Source organism: Phascolarctos cinereus, unplaced genomic scaffold (genome assembly GCF_003287225.1).
Source record: "Phascolarctos cinereus isolate Bilbo 61053 unplaced genomic scaffold, phaCin_HiC Scaffold_5;HRSCAF=322, whole genome shotgun sequence".
In the NCBI taxonomy this organism is placed as follows: domain Eukaryota; kingdom Metazoa; phylum Chordata; class Mammalia; order Diprotodontia; family Phascolarctidae; genus Phascolarctos; species Phascolarctos cinereus.
In genome coordinates, this window is record NW_027555958.1 from 232,142,320 (window position 1) to 232,161,733 (window position 19,414).

Below are 19,414 nucleotides of genomic sequence, written 5' to 3' on the forward strand. Positions count from 1 at the left end.
GACTGTTGGCTGTTGACCTTTGGGCTGATAAAAATCAATCCATATGTCATAAGTTTACTTATTAACAAATATTTATTAAGCCATTACTGTGTTCAAGGCATATTTGTTTGTCCAGCAAACTAACAAACTCTTTTAAAAAAATTATTAACTTTCCCCTTGGTACCCTATAGAATCCTGGATTATTACTATTTTTTTAAACAGGTAAGGACAACTAACTGATACAGCAACAACTTCTTTTTTTCAATTTGATAGTATTTTTTTTTCAATTACATGTAAAGATAGTTTTCAGCATTCATTATTTTGTAAAATTTTGAGTTCCAAATTTTTCTTCCTCCCCTACTCTCTTCCCTTCCCCCTCTCCAAGATAGCAAGCAATCGATATAGGCCATATATGTTCAATCATGTCAAACATATTTCCACATTAGTCATATTGTAACAGAAGAATCAGAACAAAAAGGAAAAACTCTGAGAAAGAGATAACCAAAAAAAGTGAAAATAGTATGTTTCAATCTGTGTTCTGACTACATAGTTCTTTCTTTGGATGTGGCGAGCCTTCTCCATCATGAGTCTTTTGGATTTGTTTTGGTTCATTGTATTGCTGAGAAGAGCTGAGTCTATCACAGTTGATCATCGCACAGTGTTGCTGTTGCTGTGTACAATGTTCTGCTTCTGCTCACTTTACTCAGCATCAGTTCATGCAAGTCCAGGTTTTTCTGAAATCTGCCTGCTCATCATTCCTTATAGCACAGTAGTATTCCATTACATTCATATACCACAACTTGTTCAGCCATTCCCCAATTGATGGACATCCCCTCTATTTCCAATTCTTCAGCAACAACTTCTTACGTAGAATATAGCATTCAGAACCTGTACTCTCCCACCTTTTGTCCGAGAGAAGAGGGAATCTGTTTAGTCCAGGTTCCCTGAAACAAGATTGATAGTAGCATTTAATCCAGATTCCAGTGTCTTTCAGTGTTTTAACAAATATTAAGAACTACTGTGTAAGAATCTAAGTGAAATACACATTTTAGATAAGACTTGTCACTGTACTTTTGGAGCTTACAATCTAGAAGGGGGAAAAGACAGCAATATAGACAGCTTTAATAAATACATAAGTATGTACTAACATACTTATGCAAAACAGTTCTGTTAATGAGGATCTGGGGGAAAGCCATATGTAATTCACATTTCTCTAGCACTTTAAGGTTTACAGAATGCTTTCTTCACAACAACCCTATGCAGCAGACTGACTATTATCTCTATCTAACATATAAAGAAATAGGATTATAGAAGAGAAATGATTTATCCATGGTAACACAGGTCAGGTACAGTGGATAAGGTATCATGTGAGCTGGGCCTTGAAAGACAGTTAGGATTTAGTCATCTATAGGATGAATGAAATTTTCCAACCTTTTTCTTTTTAGAAATTGATACATTTTTATTTCATCACTTTTATTTCTAAATATCCTTTATTAAGCCAACTCTTGTAACAAATATTGAAAAAGAGGAAAAAATGTAGTTCTGCAAAATTAATCAACATATTGACCATTTTTTGACAGTATGTGCAGCATTGTACAGCCATAGTTCTCTACCTCTGCAGTGAAGGAAATCCATAGGTGAATTTTCTCAGTTCTTCTTCAGCGCTAAGCTTGGTAATACAGTTATGCCCCAATCTTTTTTTTTTTCATCTGTGACATACTTTTGAACTTGACAAAGACACAAAGTACTCTCTCTCCTTCCCTGTTCTTTCCAACCATTTTGCTAACTCTGTACACCCACCCATATAGTGCAGATACCCATATGACACCTTCCCACTTTGTTCCTCCATGATTACCTTCAATAACTTAACCTTCCAGCTTGACAGAAATTGACAGTGTATGAAAATTCAAAATGTCATGATATATCAAGTGTGTGTTTAGACATAGAGTTCAAACTTGCTTTTGAATACTGGCTCCTGTATTGGTGGGGTACAGTGGGACCCTCCTTCCATCAGGGTGGACAATTCTTAACACATTATTTGACCTGTGGGCCCATGCCAGGAATCACTGGCTAAGGCAGTGCTTGAAAGTGAAGGCAGCCTCTCAGCCCCTTTTCTTGGTAAACTCAGCCCTGGCCCTTCCCAGCCCTTTGTCCTCCTCTCTCCTCCTCTTCCACCAGCCTTCTGGAACACTCCTCTATATTTTCTTTTTGAACCAGACCTATGATTCCATCACTTAGGGAACTCTTAGTGAGGAGCACCTTCTGTTAGTATATGTGGCACCTTCTTTGTCATTTCTGGTTTAGAGCAGCAAAAGTAAAGTGGCATCCTCAGGACGGTGCAGCTGGTATGTGTAGGAGGTGGGACTTAGATGCAGGCCTGATCTCCAGCCACCATGCCCTCTCGCCTCCTTGACTGTTCACAAACTTCCCTGCATCGTGTACCTCTTCCTCTCTTGTTCCTTCTTTGTTCTGATGCTCACTGAAAGTGCAGCTTTCCCCAGAGGACATCACATTCCCTGGTACCATCCCTGAGATTTTCTGCTCCTCTTCTCATACTCCCAGGCATACAGGACCAAGAGGAAATGCTGTTTTTGATTGGTATAATCCATGTTTCCCACCACCACTTTTAGACCCTTCCTGTGCCAACATCACGTAGCAACCTCTCCTCACAAGTCTCTTGAGGTCTTTATTGTTGCTATCTGCTGACCCCTCTAGGTCATTCTTGCTCTTCCTCGATAAGTTCAGTACCTTACCTATAGTTTTCCCTACCCCTGTCCCCTCTAAACATGTTCTCTCCAAGAGCTTCAGCCTCCTTAATGTCGAGACTTCTGCCCAGTCTACCTCATCCAAGCACAGTGGTCAAACTTTAGACTGCCTGCACTTACTCAGTTGAATTTGTCCCAAGTGCTGAAATTCTTAAGTGTCATAGGAGTTTTCACTCAGTACATTAGGAAATTCAGTCTTGTCTCTTGGTCCTAAGGGTAAGTCTGGAGGACTGATTATCCAGAAAAAAGTCCTGTTTTAGAAGTAGCAAAGAGGAAGATTGTATGAGGGTAGAAGATACCTAAATTGTTGTCATTCTTTCCAAAAATATTTGCTGAGTGCCCAATATATGCCTAACATTGTGCTAGATTCTTTGGGAGGATGTGAGGAGGCACGTGGGCTTTTCCTTCAGTATCACCTTCCTATAATGGTCATAAATATCCCTTTCCAAAACTGTGATCGGATGGAGCACCAGCCCTGAATTCAGGAGGAACTGAGTTCAAATCCGACCTGAGACACATAACACATACTAGCTGTGTGACCCTGGGCAAGTCACTTAATCCCATTGCTTAGCAAAAAAAAAAAAACCCAAAAAAACCTAAACCAAAACTTTGAGTGACCTACGTTTGCCTGCTCCAAAAAATATAGACTCCTGATCCTAGTATGTAGAACTTTCCACAGTCTGGCTTCAGCCTACCTTTCTAAGTCTTACTTTATGGTTTCTGTTGATGTTTCCTTTCTTATAAGTCTAATTTAGGTAACACCTTCTCCATGAAGTCTTCCCAGTGACTCAGCTGAAAGTGTTCTCTCCTTGTTCATATTTCTTATAGCACTTTGCCCGGTCCTCTGTTTTCATTCATTCATTCAACCAGTCATTCAACAAGTATTTATTGATTACTGACTGTGCTATGCAGTGTCTTAATTACTGGAGATACAAATACAAAAAAATGAAATAGGCTGTCAAGGAACATGTACAATGAAAATTAACTTGAGGCATAGCGGAGAGAATCCTGTACCTGGAGTCAGGAAGACCTGAGTTCAAATTCTGCCTCAGGTACAAGTTCTTTGACTCTGTGCAAGTCTCTTAACTTTTCTCAGCCTCAATTTCTTCATCTGTAAAATGAGGATAATAGCACCTACCGTGCCAGGGTTGTTGTGAGTATAAAAGGAAGAGTTAATATTTGTATAGCACTTTGCAAGCTTTCAAGTGCTGTGTAAATGCTAGCTCTGTTATTGCCATTATTATTAACTACAACGTATATACAAAGTAATTTCTAGAGGGATTTAGCAATAAGGGGGATCAAGCTAGGCCTCCTGCTGGAGGTAGAACTTAAGCTGAGCTTAAAAGGAAGCTGGAGATTATTTGAATTGGAGGTGAAGAGGAAGTGCATGTCAGGCGTGGGACAGCATGTGCAAAGTCTGAGGCACAGAAGATGGAATGTTTTGTGTAGGGAACAACAAACAGCTAGTTTAGTTGGAATGTAAATTATGCAGAAGGAGAGTAATGTTCAGTAAGCCTCAGAAATACTGCCAGATAGTATAGGGGTTTAAAAGCTAGATGAGTTTATATTTTATCCTAGTGGTAAAGGAGAGCCACTGGAGAATTCTTGAGCAGGCAAAGGAGATACTTAGATCTCTGCTGTATGAATGGAGAAGGGAAGGGAATTTATATAGCACTTCCTGTGTACTAGCACTGTGCTAAGTGCTTTCACGAATGGCAGTTCTGAAGATATGGAGAGGGGAGAGATGAGGCTGGAATCCAGATTAGGAACCTATTGCAATAGACCAGGCAAGAGGTGACAGGAATCTGAAGTAGGGTGGTTGCTGTGAGTGGAGAGAGGGGATGGATGTGTGAAATCTATTTTAGAGAGAATCAATAAGAGTTGACAACTGACTGGTTTTGAGAGCTAAGGGAGCAGCATCAAGGATGACCTCATGGTTGCAAACCTGAGTGACTGGCAGGATGGTGCTGCCCTTGACTGAAACAGGGAACTTAGGAAGAGGACAGATTTTAGGGGAAAGCGAATTAATATTCTTTTAGATGTTTGAGGTTGTGATGCCTGTCTGAATTCATTTGGAAATGTCCAATAGAGAGCTGGGGGTGTGGGAGTGGAACTTAGTACAGAGATTAGTTTTGGTTGTATAGATTTGGGAGACATTTGGTAAAAATGATCACTCAACCTTTGGAAACTGATGAAATCACATCAGTCAAACACTGAATAAAGAAGAATGCCTTCTCAAGAACAGAGCCTCTTGAGGTAGACTGAGAAGCACTCAGGCAGGTAGGAGGGGAACCAAGAGACAGCAATGTCACAAAAACCTGGAGAGAGGAGAGTAGTATCCACAGGGAAAAGGAGTTAATCATGTTAAATGCTTCAGAAAAGTCCAAAGGGATGAGAATTGAGCAAGGCGATCAGTTTTTTGCAATTAAGAGATCATTGGTAACTTGAAAAAGAACTGTTTGAGTCAGTTAGAAAATGAGAAGCCAGATTACAAATGACTGAAAAGTGAGAGGAGGGGACTTAGAGGCCATGAATACAAATTACTTTTTCTTTGGGGGTCGGGGAGGGTTAGGTAGTAGGGTTAAGTGACTTGCCTAGGGTCACACAGCTAATGTTATGTGTCTGAGGCCGAATTTGAACTCAGGTCTTCCTTAATCCAGGGTCAGTGCTCTATCCACTGTGCCACCTACCTGCCCCTATAAATTACTTTTTCTAGGAGTGTGGTTGTGGACGAGAGGAAGGAGAGATACTAGATGGGAGTTTGGCTGGCCGGTACATTTTTTAAAGAATGGGGAAGATCTGGGCATGATTGTAAGTAACAGGAAGGTAGCCAGTGGTTAAGAAAGAGATGGAAAATTAGAGATTTTTCAATCCTTTGAGCTTACTACCTCACGCTTATTCTTATTGTAATTAGTTTTCTATGTCTTATCCCTGCTATTGGATTATAACCTGCTTAAAAGGAGGATGTGTGTCATATCTTGCTTAAATATCCCTAGCAGAGAGAGGCCACCATGATGGATATACTCAGTTCAGGCACAGAATATGGGTTCATATCTCACCTCTATGGCCATAGGCAAGTCTGTTCAACTCTCTTGAGTCATAATTTCTTTCTTTTTTATTTTATTTTATTTTTTTACTTTTAGGCGATTGGGGTTAAGTGACTTGCCCAGGGCCACAGAGCTAGTAAGTGTCAAGTGTTTGGTCTGAGGCCAGATTTGAACTCAGGTCCTCCTGACTTCAGGGCCAGTGCTCTATCCACAGTGCCACCTAGTTTCTTTCTCTGTTAAATGGAGGGTTGGACTAAATGATCTTTAAGGTCCTTTATAGCTCTGAATCCCATAATCTTAGGGCTTGCATGTACTAGGCACTTGATTGAATCAAGTTATTCTCAATCACATGTCCTTTTGGCCCCTAGGTGGAGTATGGTCCATGTGTGGTGGCTAGTGACTGCTGGAACCTGCTCTTGGAGTTCCTGCAGAGTTTCCTGGGCAGCCACAATCCAGGGGCACCAGCAGTGTTTGGGAATAGACACGACGGGGTATACGGCCCTGCTGACACCATGGCCCAGTATATGGAACTCTTCAACAAGATTCGAAAACAGCAGCAGGTGCCTGTGGCTGGGATCCGTTAGTGAGTGGGGAGCTGCTGAGTGATTGGTGTTGCCAGGGTGACTCCACAGGAGATGAAGGTGCTTCATCCCAGGCCCTGACCCCTGGAACCCAGGACAGAAAGGCCAGGCGTCTTGTCTTCCTTTGAACATGCAACTGTGGCTTCTCCTATGGGGCTTTGTACTCCCCCCACCAGCACTCTCACACACATACCCTTCCCCCACACCCACGTACAGTGGTCTTAGGATGAGCCTTGTTGCTCTTGACCTATTCTTGGGGGAAAGGAACTCTGGATGATGGAGAAGTTGGAGCTTTTCTCTCATCTTTCAGGAAGATGGGTCAGGGGGTATCCTTGGCGTGGCTTGGCGTGGCAGCTGCCACTGGCCTCCTGTTCTTTCTGGCTGTTATGGCCTTGGCCCAGTTCCCTATTTGGATGGGCTGTTTTTATGTTCTGATCATTCTGTAATAAAAGTTTGTTCCTTTGGTCTAAGGATATGGTTGGCTTTCTGTCATGGAGAGTCTGTGTCCTTACAGCATTCCTGTCTGTGTTCTGCTGAGTTTTGCCGAAGTGCTTGGTGAACTGTCTTGTCTGGGTTGTTTGTTGATTTGCCTTAGCTCTCCCCATCTGGGCTTGAAAGTTGTCCCCCTCAGTGTTTGTTCTTGGCTGCTGTTTTGCAGTTTTTCTTTGCAGCCTTTGTGTCCATATAAAATGACAGGCAGGATCACCTGAATTGTTTCATAAATTACTTGCATTATAGCTTTATTCTAATGACTCTGGCCTGCCTTATTCTAACAGAACCAAGTATCTTCCTAATTTATCTTGGCTTGAAGTTGATGTGGGTAAATGAAGGAATTTTCCTTCCACTTCCCCCACTTTTTTACCTCCAGAGGGTCCAAGCACAACCTATATTGTTATTCCCTTCTCTTTTCCCATCTTCTCATCTGTAGCTAGTCCATGGAAAACTTGGAAACTACCAGAGCCCCCATTAATTCCCAAGCCAGAGAGTGGATACCTTAGCCAGTGCTGCAGAAAGCTTAGCCTGGAGAAGGCAAGACTTAGGGGGGATTGCTGTCTTCCAAGTGTCTGAAGAGCTGTCATGTGCAAGACACATGGATTAAACTTGTTTTGCTTGACCTCACAGGATAAAAAGAGAAGCAAGAGATAGAAGGAAGTTGCAGGAAGACAAATTTCAGTTTAATATAAGGGAAAACTTCCTGATAATTACAGGCTATCCAAAAATAGAAAGGGCTGCAAGAGGAGGCTTGGGTTCCCTATCCAGAGAGGGAAGGCTTAAGCAGAGGCTCCAGGACCATTTGCCAGGTGTGCTGTAAAGTGAAGGATATTCCTGCTCATGGACCAAGTGGTTTCAGAGTTTTCCCAACTCATGAGATACTATGTATCTTTGAATGTTAAATGCAGAAGAGACCTTAGAAACAATTCATTTCAACTCTCACTTTCACGGAAGAGGAAAGCAGTCCAGAGAGGGGAAGCATCTAGTCACATGACTATGGGGGGAGCAGTCTCTCAGTCTAATACTCTTTCTAGCTCCCTATGCCAATCCTTGCTTTAGCTATTTTTTCTTTAACTTTTACTTTCCCTTCTGTTTGTTGTCATAGTTCCTCCTTAGTGACAGACCCGGGTTTGGGACCAAAAATGTAAGCTAAGCACCGGATGCTCATTTTAGGTTGTCATTTCCTACCCATTAGTATTAACTCCACTACTTATAAACATCCCACTACTACCTGGTTTGTGAAAATTGTGTTCCCTTTTTTGTCTACCAGATCACATGCAACCTCCCAGAATCACAGAATGTCAGAACAGGAAGCGAACCTTAGTTCAGCATTCTAGTTGTACAGATAAGGACCCTGACACAATGACATTAAAATCACACAGAAAACTGAATACTTATGTGTGAGGGACAGTGGAATTTTCTGATGTTAAAAATATGTGCATTTATTTTTTAAAAAAAAAGTTGAAAGTCTCCCTCATTGCTTACCCCTCAGCACTGTTTTGTACCCTAGGCAAAGTCTGAGTTCTGGGAGCCTCCTAGAGTCAGCCCAGGATTTGGAGTTGGGACCTAGTTTTGAATCCTGATTATTGTTGCTTCCTAGCTTGGGAAAATTGCTTGGCCTTTCTTTGCTGTAGTTTCCCGTCTCATGAGGAGGAGGTTGGTGTCTAAAGGATCTTTAAACTCTGAATCCAAGGATCCATCTCCTTTCCTCTTTGTGTTTGCCAGTGAGCTCCTTAAACTTGAGACTCTCAAATACTTATGCCCTGGAATTCTATGACTTGCCATTATGGGAGTTAGTCATACTCCCATGTAGGAAATTTCTCCAGGAGTGGGGGGGAAGATGTAGAGCTACCCCCCTTCCCCCCCCCGTCCCTTTTCTCCATGTTCCTATCTTCTCATCTTCCTAATTGCAAGACAACCAAGGACAAGAACAAACCTGTTCATTTCTACCTTGAATATGAAACTCGAGGGTAGCATACTGACTGAGGGAACAGTTTGTTTTGCTTTGAAGGTTGGAGTGAGAAAAAGAGAATACAGCCAGTGGAAGAAGAGAAAGCCAAAGTGGCAGATTTGTTGAATGAATGAATGAAGGATATATTAAGTCCTTTCTATGTGCAAAGCACTGAACTCTTGAGATACAATTGTCTTCTATTTATCAAGTGCCTGCTATATGCAAAGGGATACAAAGTAAAAAAAAATGAAACAGTTCCTCTGAAAAGGGTTAGATAGCAGCTACCTTGGGTTTTTAGAAATGTTAATTAATCCAACTGCCTTTAGAAATACAAACGTTGTTTCAGAGCATGACCAAAATATAAGAGATGGATGAGACAACCCGAGTAGTATCCTGACAACCTCCAGGAACACTAGCCTAAGAATTAGAAGACCTGTAATATGACTTACTGAAAATTCATAGATGTTTGATCTAAGGCAACTTTCTTGACCTTTCTAAGCTTCAGTTTCCTTATCTATATAATGGGGGTAATAATACCTTTATTTCCTGCCTCACAAGCTTATTGTGGGGAAAGTGCTTGGTAAAATTCATGTTTTATATATATTTTTATGTCTGTCTGTCTATCTATCTATCTATCTATCTATCTATCTACATATCTATCTCAGCTATTATTTAATGACAAGACAGATAAAATTCCATTGTAACAAATTACATGAGTTGTATTGGTAGAGTAAAATTCTGTCATAATATAAAAATCCCATTCATAGGCTCCTAAATCTGATGATTGAAACAGAAATCTAGTTCCTAAAGTCAGGTAAAACTCCTAAGTGAATAGAAGTGCTTGGAAGCTATTAGGGGAGTGATTACTCACTTCTATTATCCATTTTATTTCCCACTATAATACTATTATTCTCCCATGGTATTGATGTTTTAAGATTAAAATGAATTAAATTTTTCTCTTGGAATTTTAAGACAATAGTATAACTCCCTTTGAAATCGATCCATTAGAGTGTAAGCTTCTTGAGGACAGGGACTCTCTTTTGCTTCTTTTTATATCCCTAGCACTTAGCAAAGTGCCTGGCAACATAGTAGGCACTTAATAAATGTTGATTGATTGATGGAAACACCTTTGATCACTGGAGACTGTTAAATGTCATTGGAGATCATGAGACACAGCTATGATCTGTCCCAAAGCCAGGATTGGAAGACCATATAACAAGGGAGAAATGGAGATTCAAACATTTATTAGGTGCCTAGCATGTGCAAGTCTGTTAAGTATTGGGGATACAAAGTAAATTATAAAGCAGTTGTGCTCTCAGGAAGCTTACATGGGATCATAAGACTCAGAGCTGGAAGGGACTTTATATTTAAACAAATCCTTAATTTGATGAGAACATAATGAAGCTCAGAGAGGTGACTCCTCCAAGGTCACAGAGTTTACAAGTAGTAGACATGGGATTTGAATCCAGGTCCTCTGACTCCAGATTCTCTTTCCATTATCCTAAATCACCACTGTAGAGAGATTACTGGAATGAGAGTTAAAGAACCTGAGTTTTAGTCACTATCTCTGTTACTAACTTGGAGGCTGGAAAGTGCTTTAACAGAGCATAAAATCCACATAAATGCATATGTTGGTGGCTGCCATGATGTTGTCCTTGATCCTGAATCTGTTGGAAAGCAATGGTTGTGGTGGTGTCTTGGTTTATGGTTTGGATGTTGAGAGGTAGAGGAGAGGCCTTTGGTTCTTGATGACAGGACATAATAAAAACCTGCTTCCCACCCCTCCCCACTCACTTCAAACACAATAACCATTCCTTTTGTTTTAGTTATTTTTATATGAAGAGGCTTGGTGGGGGGAAGTATTAGTTGACTAGATAATTTATTCTAACCTCATCTCACTCACTCTAGGTCTGGGTTGTGTGCTGGAATATGGAGATAAGTGTGTTCTACTTGACCTGTCTTTATGATGGCCTTCGCTGTAATGGGATGTTTTACCTATCCTTCCAACAACATGAAAAAAAAGACTGAGATGTCAGTGACTATACCTTATTAAGTTCATGACAAAAATGCTGCCTCTCTGGCATACTGTGTTTCATAAACAACGTTCATTGTTTCTTCACCAGTCTCTAGGCCCCAAATTCATCTTCCTTCTTACATCCTGGTCAACTTGAAGCTTTTCACATCTTAGTCTCTTTCTAAAACCTGTCAGTTCTTCCATTGGGTCTACTCTTCAGACTCCATTTTCTCTGACTTTTGGTCCATTTAATCACTTTATGCTTGACTGACTCAAATAACCTCTTGGCCAGGGGTGGGGAACCTGTGGCCTGGAGGCCACATGTGGCCCTTTGATTGAATCCAAATTTTGCTTCTTTTTATGAAGGGGATTTGTTCCGTGAAGTTTGGATTCAGTCAAAGGGCCACACTGGAGAATCTGGAGGGCCACATGTGGCCTCCAGGCTGCAGGTTCCCCATCCCTACTCTTGGCTATTCTCCCAGCCTTTTCTTACCCCTTGTATCTAGTGTTTTTTTGCCCATAGTAATAAGACTTGTTTTTCTAGACTGTTCAGATTATCATATCACTTGCTTCTTAAAATCCTTCAGTGGCTTCTAGTCATTTTTTTCCCTTTCCAGTCACTTCATAAATCAAATGAAATCATCTGAAGATTGATGGGGGGTGGAGGGGAGGACTGGTCTTGGGAGTCAGGAGAACTGGCTTTGAGTCTGTTCTATGACCCCAGGACAAATCACATAGTCTTCCCGAATTTCAGTTTTCTCATCTATAATTTATGAGTTTCAGTTTTCTCATCTGTAAAATGGGGGCAAAGTTTATTTCATAAAATATTTCTCAATTGTTTTTTTTTTAATTTAACATTTAAAAAATTTCGAATTCCAGATTTTCTCTATTTTTCTTGCCCCTCCACTACCCCTTGAGAAAGCAAGCAGTGATATTTGATTATACATGTGAAGTCATGTAAAACTTATTTCCATTTTAGCTATGTTGCAAAAAAAAGAAAGAAAAATAAAGAAAATTTTAAAAGTATTCTTCACTCTTCACTCAGAGTTCATCAGTTTCTCTCTGGAAATGTATAACATTTTTCATCATGGAAACTTTGGGATCATCTTGAATCACTGTCTTGCTTAGAGTAGCTAAGTCTTTCACACTTGATCATCTTTACAATATCGCTATTACTGTGAACGATGTTCTGGTTCTGTTCACTTTACATCAATTCATATAACACTTCCCAGGTTTTTCTGAAACCATCCTCCCTCATCATTTCTTATTCCATCACAATCATATAGCACAACTTGTTCAGTCATTCCCCAATTGATAGGCATTCCCTTAATTTCTAATTCTTTGCCACCACAGAAAGAGCAGATATAATTTTTTTTTTTTTTGCAAGGCAATTGGGGTTAAGTGACTTGCCCAGGGTCACACAGCTAGTAAGTATCATATGTCTGAGGCTGGATTTGAACTCAGGTCCTCCTGACTCCAGGACCAGTGCTCTATCCCCTGTGCCATCTAGCTGCCCAGATATAAATATTTTTGTACATTTAGGTCCTTTTCCTTTATCTTTGATCTCTTTGGGATACAGACCTAGTAGTAGTATTGCTGGTCAAAGGGTATGGCTTTATAAAACTTGGGCATAATTCTAAATTGTTTTCCAGAGTGGCTGGACCAGTTACTACACCAAGTGTTCATTAGTGTCCCTGTTTTTCTGCAATCCCTTCTAGCATTTGTCATTTTTCTTTTCTATTATGGTAGCCAATCTGATAGGTGTGAGATGGTGTCTCAGGGTTATTTTATTTTGAATTTCTGTAATCAGTAGTGATTGAGAGCATTTTTTCTTGTGACTTATTGATAGCCTTGATTTCTTCTGAAAATTGCCTGTTTATATCCTTTGACAATTTATCAACTGGGGAATGGCCTATATTTTTATAAATTTGGCTCATTTCCCTATATAGTTGAGAAATAAGGCCTTTAACAGAGACACTTGCTGTAAAAAGTTTCCTGCTTTCCTATTATTGTTGAGAGCGTCACCATTCACTCAGTGACCCCAGCCTCTCAATCTTAGTATCAACTTTCAATCCTCTCATTCACCCCATATATCAGTTCTCTTGGCAAATTTTGTCATTTCTTCCTTCACAACATCTGTCCTATACATCCCCCTTCTTTTCACTCACTTAGACACCAGCCTCTTACCTGGAATATTGCCATAGCCAACTCAGTCTCCATTCAGCTTCTGAAATTATTTCCTTGAAGTGCAGGTCTGAACATGTCACCTTTGTACTTTGATAAACTTTAGTGGCTCCCTATTACCTTCAGGATCAAATATAAAGTTCTTTAAATATTAAAGCCCTTTATAACCCGGACCCTTCCTACTTTTCCAGTCTTATACTTGATGCCTCTCTATACACTGATCTAGCTATACTGGCCTCCTTGCTGTTCTAATACATGACACTCAGTCTCCTAACTCCATGCCTTTGTACTGACTAGAATTCTGTCCCTCTTCACCCCATCTCCTAGTTTCTCCACCTCGAATCCCACCCTCTACAGGAGGCCTTTCCTGTTTTCCACCTTTAGTACCTTCCCTCTGTGACTGCCTTCCATTTACTCTATTTCTCACATATGTACATGGTTTTTCCATGTTCTCTCCCTCAGTAGAATGTGAGCTCATTGAGGCAAGGATTGTGTTTTTTCCTTTTTTTGTATCTACAGTGCTTGGCACATAGTAAATTCTTAGTAAATGTTTGTAGACTGACTATAGAAATATTTTGTTGTGTATGGGAAATAGCAAGGAACTTGGAATCAAAAGACATTGATTGTCATTTCTGCCTCATAACATCTATCCTGTTCATCCCCTTCTTTTCAGTCATACAGCTACCACCCTGATACAGTCTTCCTCATTCCTCACTCCTAACTGCTCTTCCTGCTTCGAATATCTCCCCACTAGGTTTGTTTTTGTTTTAGCGAGGCAATTGTAGTTGAATGATGTCTGAGACTGGATTTGAACTCAAGTCCTCTTGACTCCAGGGCTGGTTCTCTATCCACAGTGCCCCCCTAGTCGTCCCTTTTTGGTTTTTTTGTTTTTGTTCCCCACTAGGTTTGAATTCCAGCACTGGTATTCATTAGCTGTGTGACCTTGGGCAAATCAGTTCAACTTTCAGGGGCTGTTAGTTTCCTTACCTCTAAAATGAAGGGATTGGACCAGAGATAATCTAAGATATCTTCTAGCTTTGATATTCTACTGTTATGCAGGACCTTTTGCAAACTAACTACTGCCTGGCTTCTACCAAATCATGTTCTTCCTCTCCAAAACTTAAAAAGTTTACCTCCTACAGGCAGCTTTCCCAGACTTCTAGCACTATGACTAGAAGACATGCAAAACTCTTATGTATGACTCCAAGACATACATAAGGACAAGTGAAAGAAACAACACATATGCATGACTAATTAATTATAACTCTAGGTTCACCAGTATTATATATTAATTAAAGTGGTAAGAAGAAAATGCAGGATCCAGATGTATATATGCTTTGTTGTATTCCTCTCATTTGGGTTGCAGTTAGAGGGAAGAGGCCATTTTATCTTTTTCAGTGCTAATCCTCTGAGGTCATGGAGTGCTATTAATTTCACTTTTGTTAAACAGGGAAGAGCTAAGAAATAGTTAACAGTTTGAATCTATTAGGTTGTACTCTGTATCTTTCATGTGGTCTTTTCACCCTTGCCATTAGAAGATTGTATGGAACCAGGAACTTCCTATTTAACTTCTCCAACCCCCACTTTTTGACCCTCTAAAAACTATTAACACTCCTTGAGGGGAAACAGTCAGCGGTAAAGCCAATAGTAGTGGGCCGTTTTCTGCTTTTCAGCTCAGAGTAGCTTTTTATGCCAGTTTTCTAGAGAAAGTCCTTGATTTTCAGGAGGCGAATGGCTCACATTAATTTTTAGCTCCTATATAATGCTTTAAAGTTTGCAAGGTTTTTACTTGTGTTACCTCGTCTGATCTTCACAACGCCCCTATTTTACAGATGAGAAACCTGAGGCCCAGAGGTGATACTTGCCCAGGGCCACATAGCTACTAAGTGTCTGAAGCAGGAACCGAACTTAGCCCTTTCTGATCCCAGTTTCCAGACCTCTAGCCACTACGCCACCCGGCTTAGTTGGATAGAGCCGGTCTTGATGACGTGGGTTTGAGTAAGTCTTCTGGCTGGTTGTGTGACTCTGGACAAGTCACCTAACCCCAGTGTTCCTTCCAGGCAACTAATTCTCTAAGACTGTAAGCTGAGGTTTTCTCAACCTTGGTCCTCCTTACACCAAAGAAGGAAAAGGTTAGAGAGAGTTTGAAGACGGGAAGGAACTGTGGAGACCATTAGATCCAAGCTCACATTTCATTATTTCCTTACCCATGAGGAAGGTGAGGCTCAGAGATCGATGACTTGCCCTAGGTCACACAGTTTGGAGGTTGCAGAGTTAAACCCATGGCCTCTGACTCTAAATCCAGGTTACTGCTCCACAAGTATGGCAGGTGAATCGAAGACGAGGAAAATGGGCCTGTCTCTTGATGACGGCAGAAAACTGAGGAGTTCCAGGTTCCAGCTGTCTCCTGTTTTCAGAGGAAGAGTGTAGGGTGGGGAAAGAAAGAAGGGCGCTGGCCCTTTAAGGAGGCGGGGCATGCAATGGAACTCTGTACCTTTAAGAGTCTCTTTGTCTGTGAAACCCTCATATTTACCCTCTTGTGACTCAACCAAACTTCTCCCCGCGATTCACAAAAGCCTCGCTACACCGCCGTCCTTTACGCCAGCCTCGAGGCTGCCGCCGAGCGTTGGCGGCTGACCCTTTGCGCGGCGCCGTTGGCGGCGCGAGAATCCGTAGAAGAATACACTTGGTGCTGGGCGGAGGGGGGGCCAGGGGTGGGAGGGGGGGAGCACAGGGTCTGAGCGCTGCGCTGTTGGCGCACTGCAGGGCCGGGTAGGGCGGGGCCCGGACGGGCTGGGCCAATGGGCGTGGAGGGGGCGGGGCCCTGCCGTTCGGTTGTCTCGCGCTCCGGTGACAGCTCGCGCGTGCTGATGATGGCGGTAAATAGAGGGGGGGTGGGAAAAGGGGGGGTGGTTTGCAGGGGAGGTGGAAGGAGCGGTAAATGAGGGCAGCGCCAGGGGGCGGCGGTGGCTGGGGGGACACACTCACCGAAACGAAGACAGGGGAAGCCCAGCCTAGGATTCAGGGGGCGGGGACAGGAGTCCTTAACCCACCGGCGTCCCCCCCCAAAACACACACACACACACACACACACACAAAATGCACACACCGGGTGAGGGGGCGACAAAGGCGGCGCGCGCCTCTGAGTGAGGGAACAACGTGGGGTGGGGGGAGGGGAGGCAGCCGGGAGGGGGCGGGGCGGGTGGGGGAGGAAATGGGGGAGGGGGCGTGCCATGGGGGGGCTTTAGAATGGGGGAATAGCTGGGGGGGGTCTGGAATGGTGGGGAAGGGTGGGCATCGAGAGTTTGGAATAGAAGGGGCATGAACAAGTGGAATGGGGGGGTCCAGGGAGGGGGTGAAAGAGACCACTGATGAGTGTGACTGTGGGAAACAGGGGTGATGGAGAAGGAGAGAAATAGGGTTTGGGCAAATGTGAGGGGAAGGGCAGAAAGGCAGACAGGGGAACGGAGACCAGTTTTTAATGAAGGCTTGGTGGGGAGCTGGGTAATGAGAGCAGAGATAGGATTGTGAAGACAGGGGAGATCCATGGGGGGAATGAAATAGGATTGAAGGAGGTGGAGGGGCCATGGGGCAATGAGCTGAGAATGAGGGAGAGAGATGGGATTGGGAGAGGTGGGATAAGGGCTCCTGGAGGGCAGGAGGGAAATGAGATTTAGAGGAGGCTGAGGAGCAAGATAAAAGAAGAGAGCCAGGGAAACCATGTTTTAGGTTGAAGGCTTGGAGGCAGGGGGGGAATCCCAGTGAGGGAGGAAAATTGAATTTAGGAGAGAAAGGGGATCAAATCATGGAGGAACTAAAAGAGGGAAGGAGATGGCATTTAGTAGAGAAAGGTGATCAGAGAAGGAAGAAGATGATAGGCTTTGGGAAGCGAGAAGGGGATAAAAGCCCAGAGAGGGAGAGAGATGGGTTTTAAGGGATGAAGGAGGATGGTATCAATGATAGCTTAGAAACTGAGGGAGGGAAACCAGGATTTTTAGCGAAGTGGAGGTGATTGAGAGAGGTGAGGTGGTGTGGGGCAATGGCTGACACTGAGGGGAGAAAACGAAGCTTGAGAGATAGAATGGGGACAAGTAAGAACTGAGTGTAGAGGGCAGGGCAGGTGAATAGTTTGATTGAGATAGCCTTAAAATCTAGGGCAGTAAAAGGCTGCCATTGAGAAAAGCTAAGAACTGGGTAGAGAGGTTTTTGTAGGGGAGATGAAGAGGTAGATGAAGGACTACATAAAATAGCAGCATAGAAGAAAGGCAGACTAGTTAAGGGTTAGGGCTAAGTAAGTTTAGGTGGTGAGGAGGAGGTAAAAGTTGTAGGGATTTAAATAAGAGGTGATAAGAGGGTAAGTTTAGGAAATGGGAGGTGAATTGAGAGAGATGGGGAACAGAACTAGAGGAAGTGAGATGAAGAGTTGGGGAAAATAGGTTAAAGGGAGGCAAACGAGCCTAGGTAGGTACAGACCTGGGAGAAAAGGCACAAGGGTGAGGATCAAATGCCATATGTGGAGAATTGATCCAGAAGCTCTGGAGGGCTCAAGGTGCAAAAACTTCAGTGGTAATTGGAGGGAAATGGACTGGGATAGGGAGCTGCTGGTGCAGAAGAGGAACCATGGTGAGTGAAAGGGGAAAGAGAATTTAGAAGCAAGGGTAAGAACTAAAGATAGGAGGTGGGGGCAGGGAATGGGTCTACAGAATTCTTGGGTGAGAGGGGAGCAATAGGGGAGGATGAAACTTGAGTTCCTTTGTCCCCAGAAAGGCTATAATGCCTCCACCCCCCCTTTTTTTTCTCCCCCAAGGAGTCTTTAATCCTCTCCCACCATTCAGCTCCTTTAATCCTTTTGGTTTTATGAGCACTATTGAAAAGTTGTGGCCAAATTTGATTTAATTTCGTTCTTACACAGTATGAATGATATAGTGCCCCAAGGATAGTGATGAAAAGCTATGCATTTAACTTCTTTGGTAGTAATGGGAAAACATAGTACTTAATAAATGTTTTTATCTACTGTATGGATATAACTGTTTTGTGTGATAGTGTTAATGTTGTATTTGCTGTATTGTACCAGAACGACTTGAGGCGAGTACTCGGGGCAAAATTGTCATACACTTTTGTCTTCAATTGAGAGTGTGGTAATGTGGGGGTAGGGAATGGTGAGAAATTCTGTTTCAGTTAATTCATGGAGTTGCTACTTGGTTATTTAGGCAGCTGAAGAGTACTGAGAAATCAGTTTAGAAAAATGTGAACAGCCCAGGAAGAGAGTTAATCTGTATTAAGAGATTTAAATAGGGAACTGATTCCTTGTCTTTAACTTGGGTAGACTCTTGAACACTGATTTATCTCAAAATGTTTTAAAATGGAATGGAGTATGAGGAAAAACATGGAAAATTAGACTTTGGTTTTATGTTGACTAAGGAGGTCCTGAGAAATTCTATCAGTTTTGAAAATCGCTGTAACATAATTGCAAGTTGTAGAAATTGGCTGGCTCTGAGTATTCCACTGCCTTCCCCTCCTCGCTTTCCCTTTGTGAATAAATAAGAGCATATCAAGCTCAATTTATGCAAGTCTCTGATTTCGCTTAAAAGACCCTTTTGCAAATTAGATAAAGGAAAGTTTAAGTTTTAAGGCAAATTTGGAGTTATTCTAACAGTTTTTTTTACTGTTGATTTTCAAGCTTTCAGAGTTATTCCCTGAGAAACCTAAATACCTATTTACTTTGATGTTGGTCACTTATTTTTGAATACAAAGGACAGCACATTTCTTACATAGCAAAAAATGAAATTCTGTCTGTAAAATTTGTGTTGGCTTGATGAAAGTGTTTTAGTTAGCATGCTTTCAAAGTCACTTAGAAACTTTGTTTTTCTTTTTAGTTTTGCTAAATTTGAATGATCTGCTCTTGCTATACAGTGTGTTTTAATTTAGAAAGATTAGCTTTTACTTTGTGGATTCCAGATACTTGGGTTTAAGTAGTGTTTTGGCTTTTTATGAAAGTTTTCCCATGTATTAATACTTTACAACATTAGGTCCTTCAGAATTATGTTCATAAACACACCAGGAACTGATCATAGATAGTGTAAGCATGTTGTATTTGGTTCAAATTTTGTTTCCTGGTTTTTGTTAAGCACATGTTCAAAGTAACTAGATGTGTTTTAGCGCTTGAATGAAGGTTTCTGTTTTCAAGTTAACTTTTAAAAGGACTCTTCTCAGTTCAACAAATGTTTATTGAGTGCCTACTATGTGCAAGGCCATTGTGCTAGGAGCTCTTAGATATTATTTTCAAAGAAAAATCTAACAAGCTTCTGTTTACTTGAGAACTTTTAATCTAGTGCTTTTAGCTGTAATGTTTCTTTATATAGTGGTTGTTTGGGGATGGAAATTGTACCAGGTGTTAGCCT

At 41.8% G+C, this 19,414-nt stretch overlaps 1 protein-coding gene and 1 long non-coding RNA gene across 8 annotated transcripts in view; one reads left to right on the forward strand and one right to left on the reverse strand.

The window, feature by feature from the left end:
• MED20 (mediator complex subunit 20) overlaps nt 1-19,414 on the forward strand; it is a 132,088-nt gene that overhangs the window by 11,828 nt on the left and 100,846 nt on the right. For 2 of the 6 annotated variants that reach the window (XM_020979749.2, XM_020979750.2), the window contains one exon: nt 6,160-6,842. The exons of the other annotated variants lie outside the window; for them this stretch is intronic. In XM_020979749.2, the coding sequence (XP_020835408.1) occupies nt 6,160-6,375 (216 nt within the window). In that variant the 3' untranslated portion in view covers nt 6,376-6,842. Of the gene's footprint in view, nt 1-6,159; nt 6,843-19,414 lie in introns of those variants that run through there. 6 annotated transcript variants of the gene reach the window in all.
• On the reverse strand, nt 54-17,664 carry LOC110203293 (uncharacterized). 2 transcript variants are annotated; one of them, XR_002322894.2, is made up of 4 exons: nt 17,487-17,664; nt 15,221-15,420; nt 13,017-13,133; nt 54-923 (listed from the first exon to the last, which is right to left on the reverse strand). It is a non-coding gene; the product is annotated as an uncharacterized LOC110203293 (long non-coding RNA). The 2 variants fall into 2 exon arrangements; XR_002322893.2 differs by lacking the exon at nt 17,487-17,664 and having other exon boundaries at nt 15,221-15,713.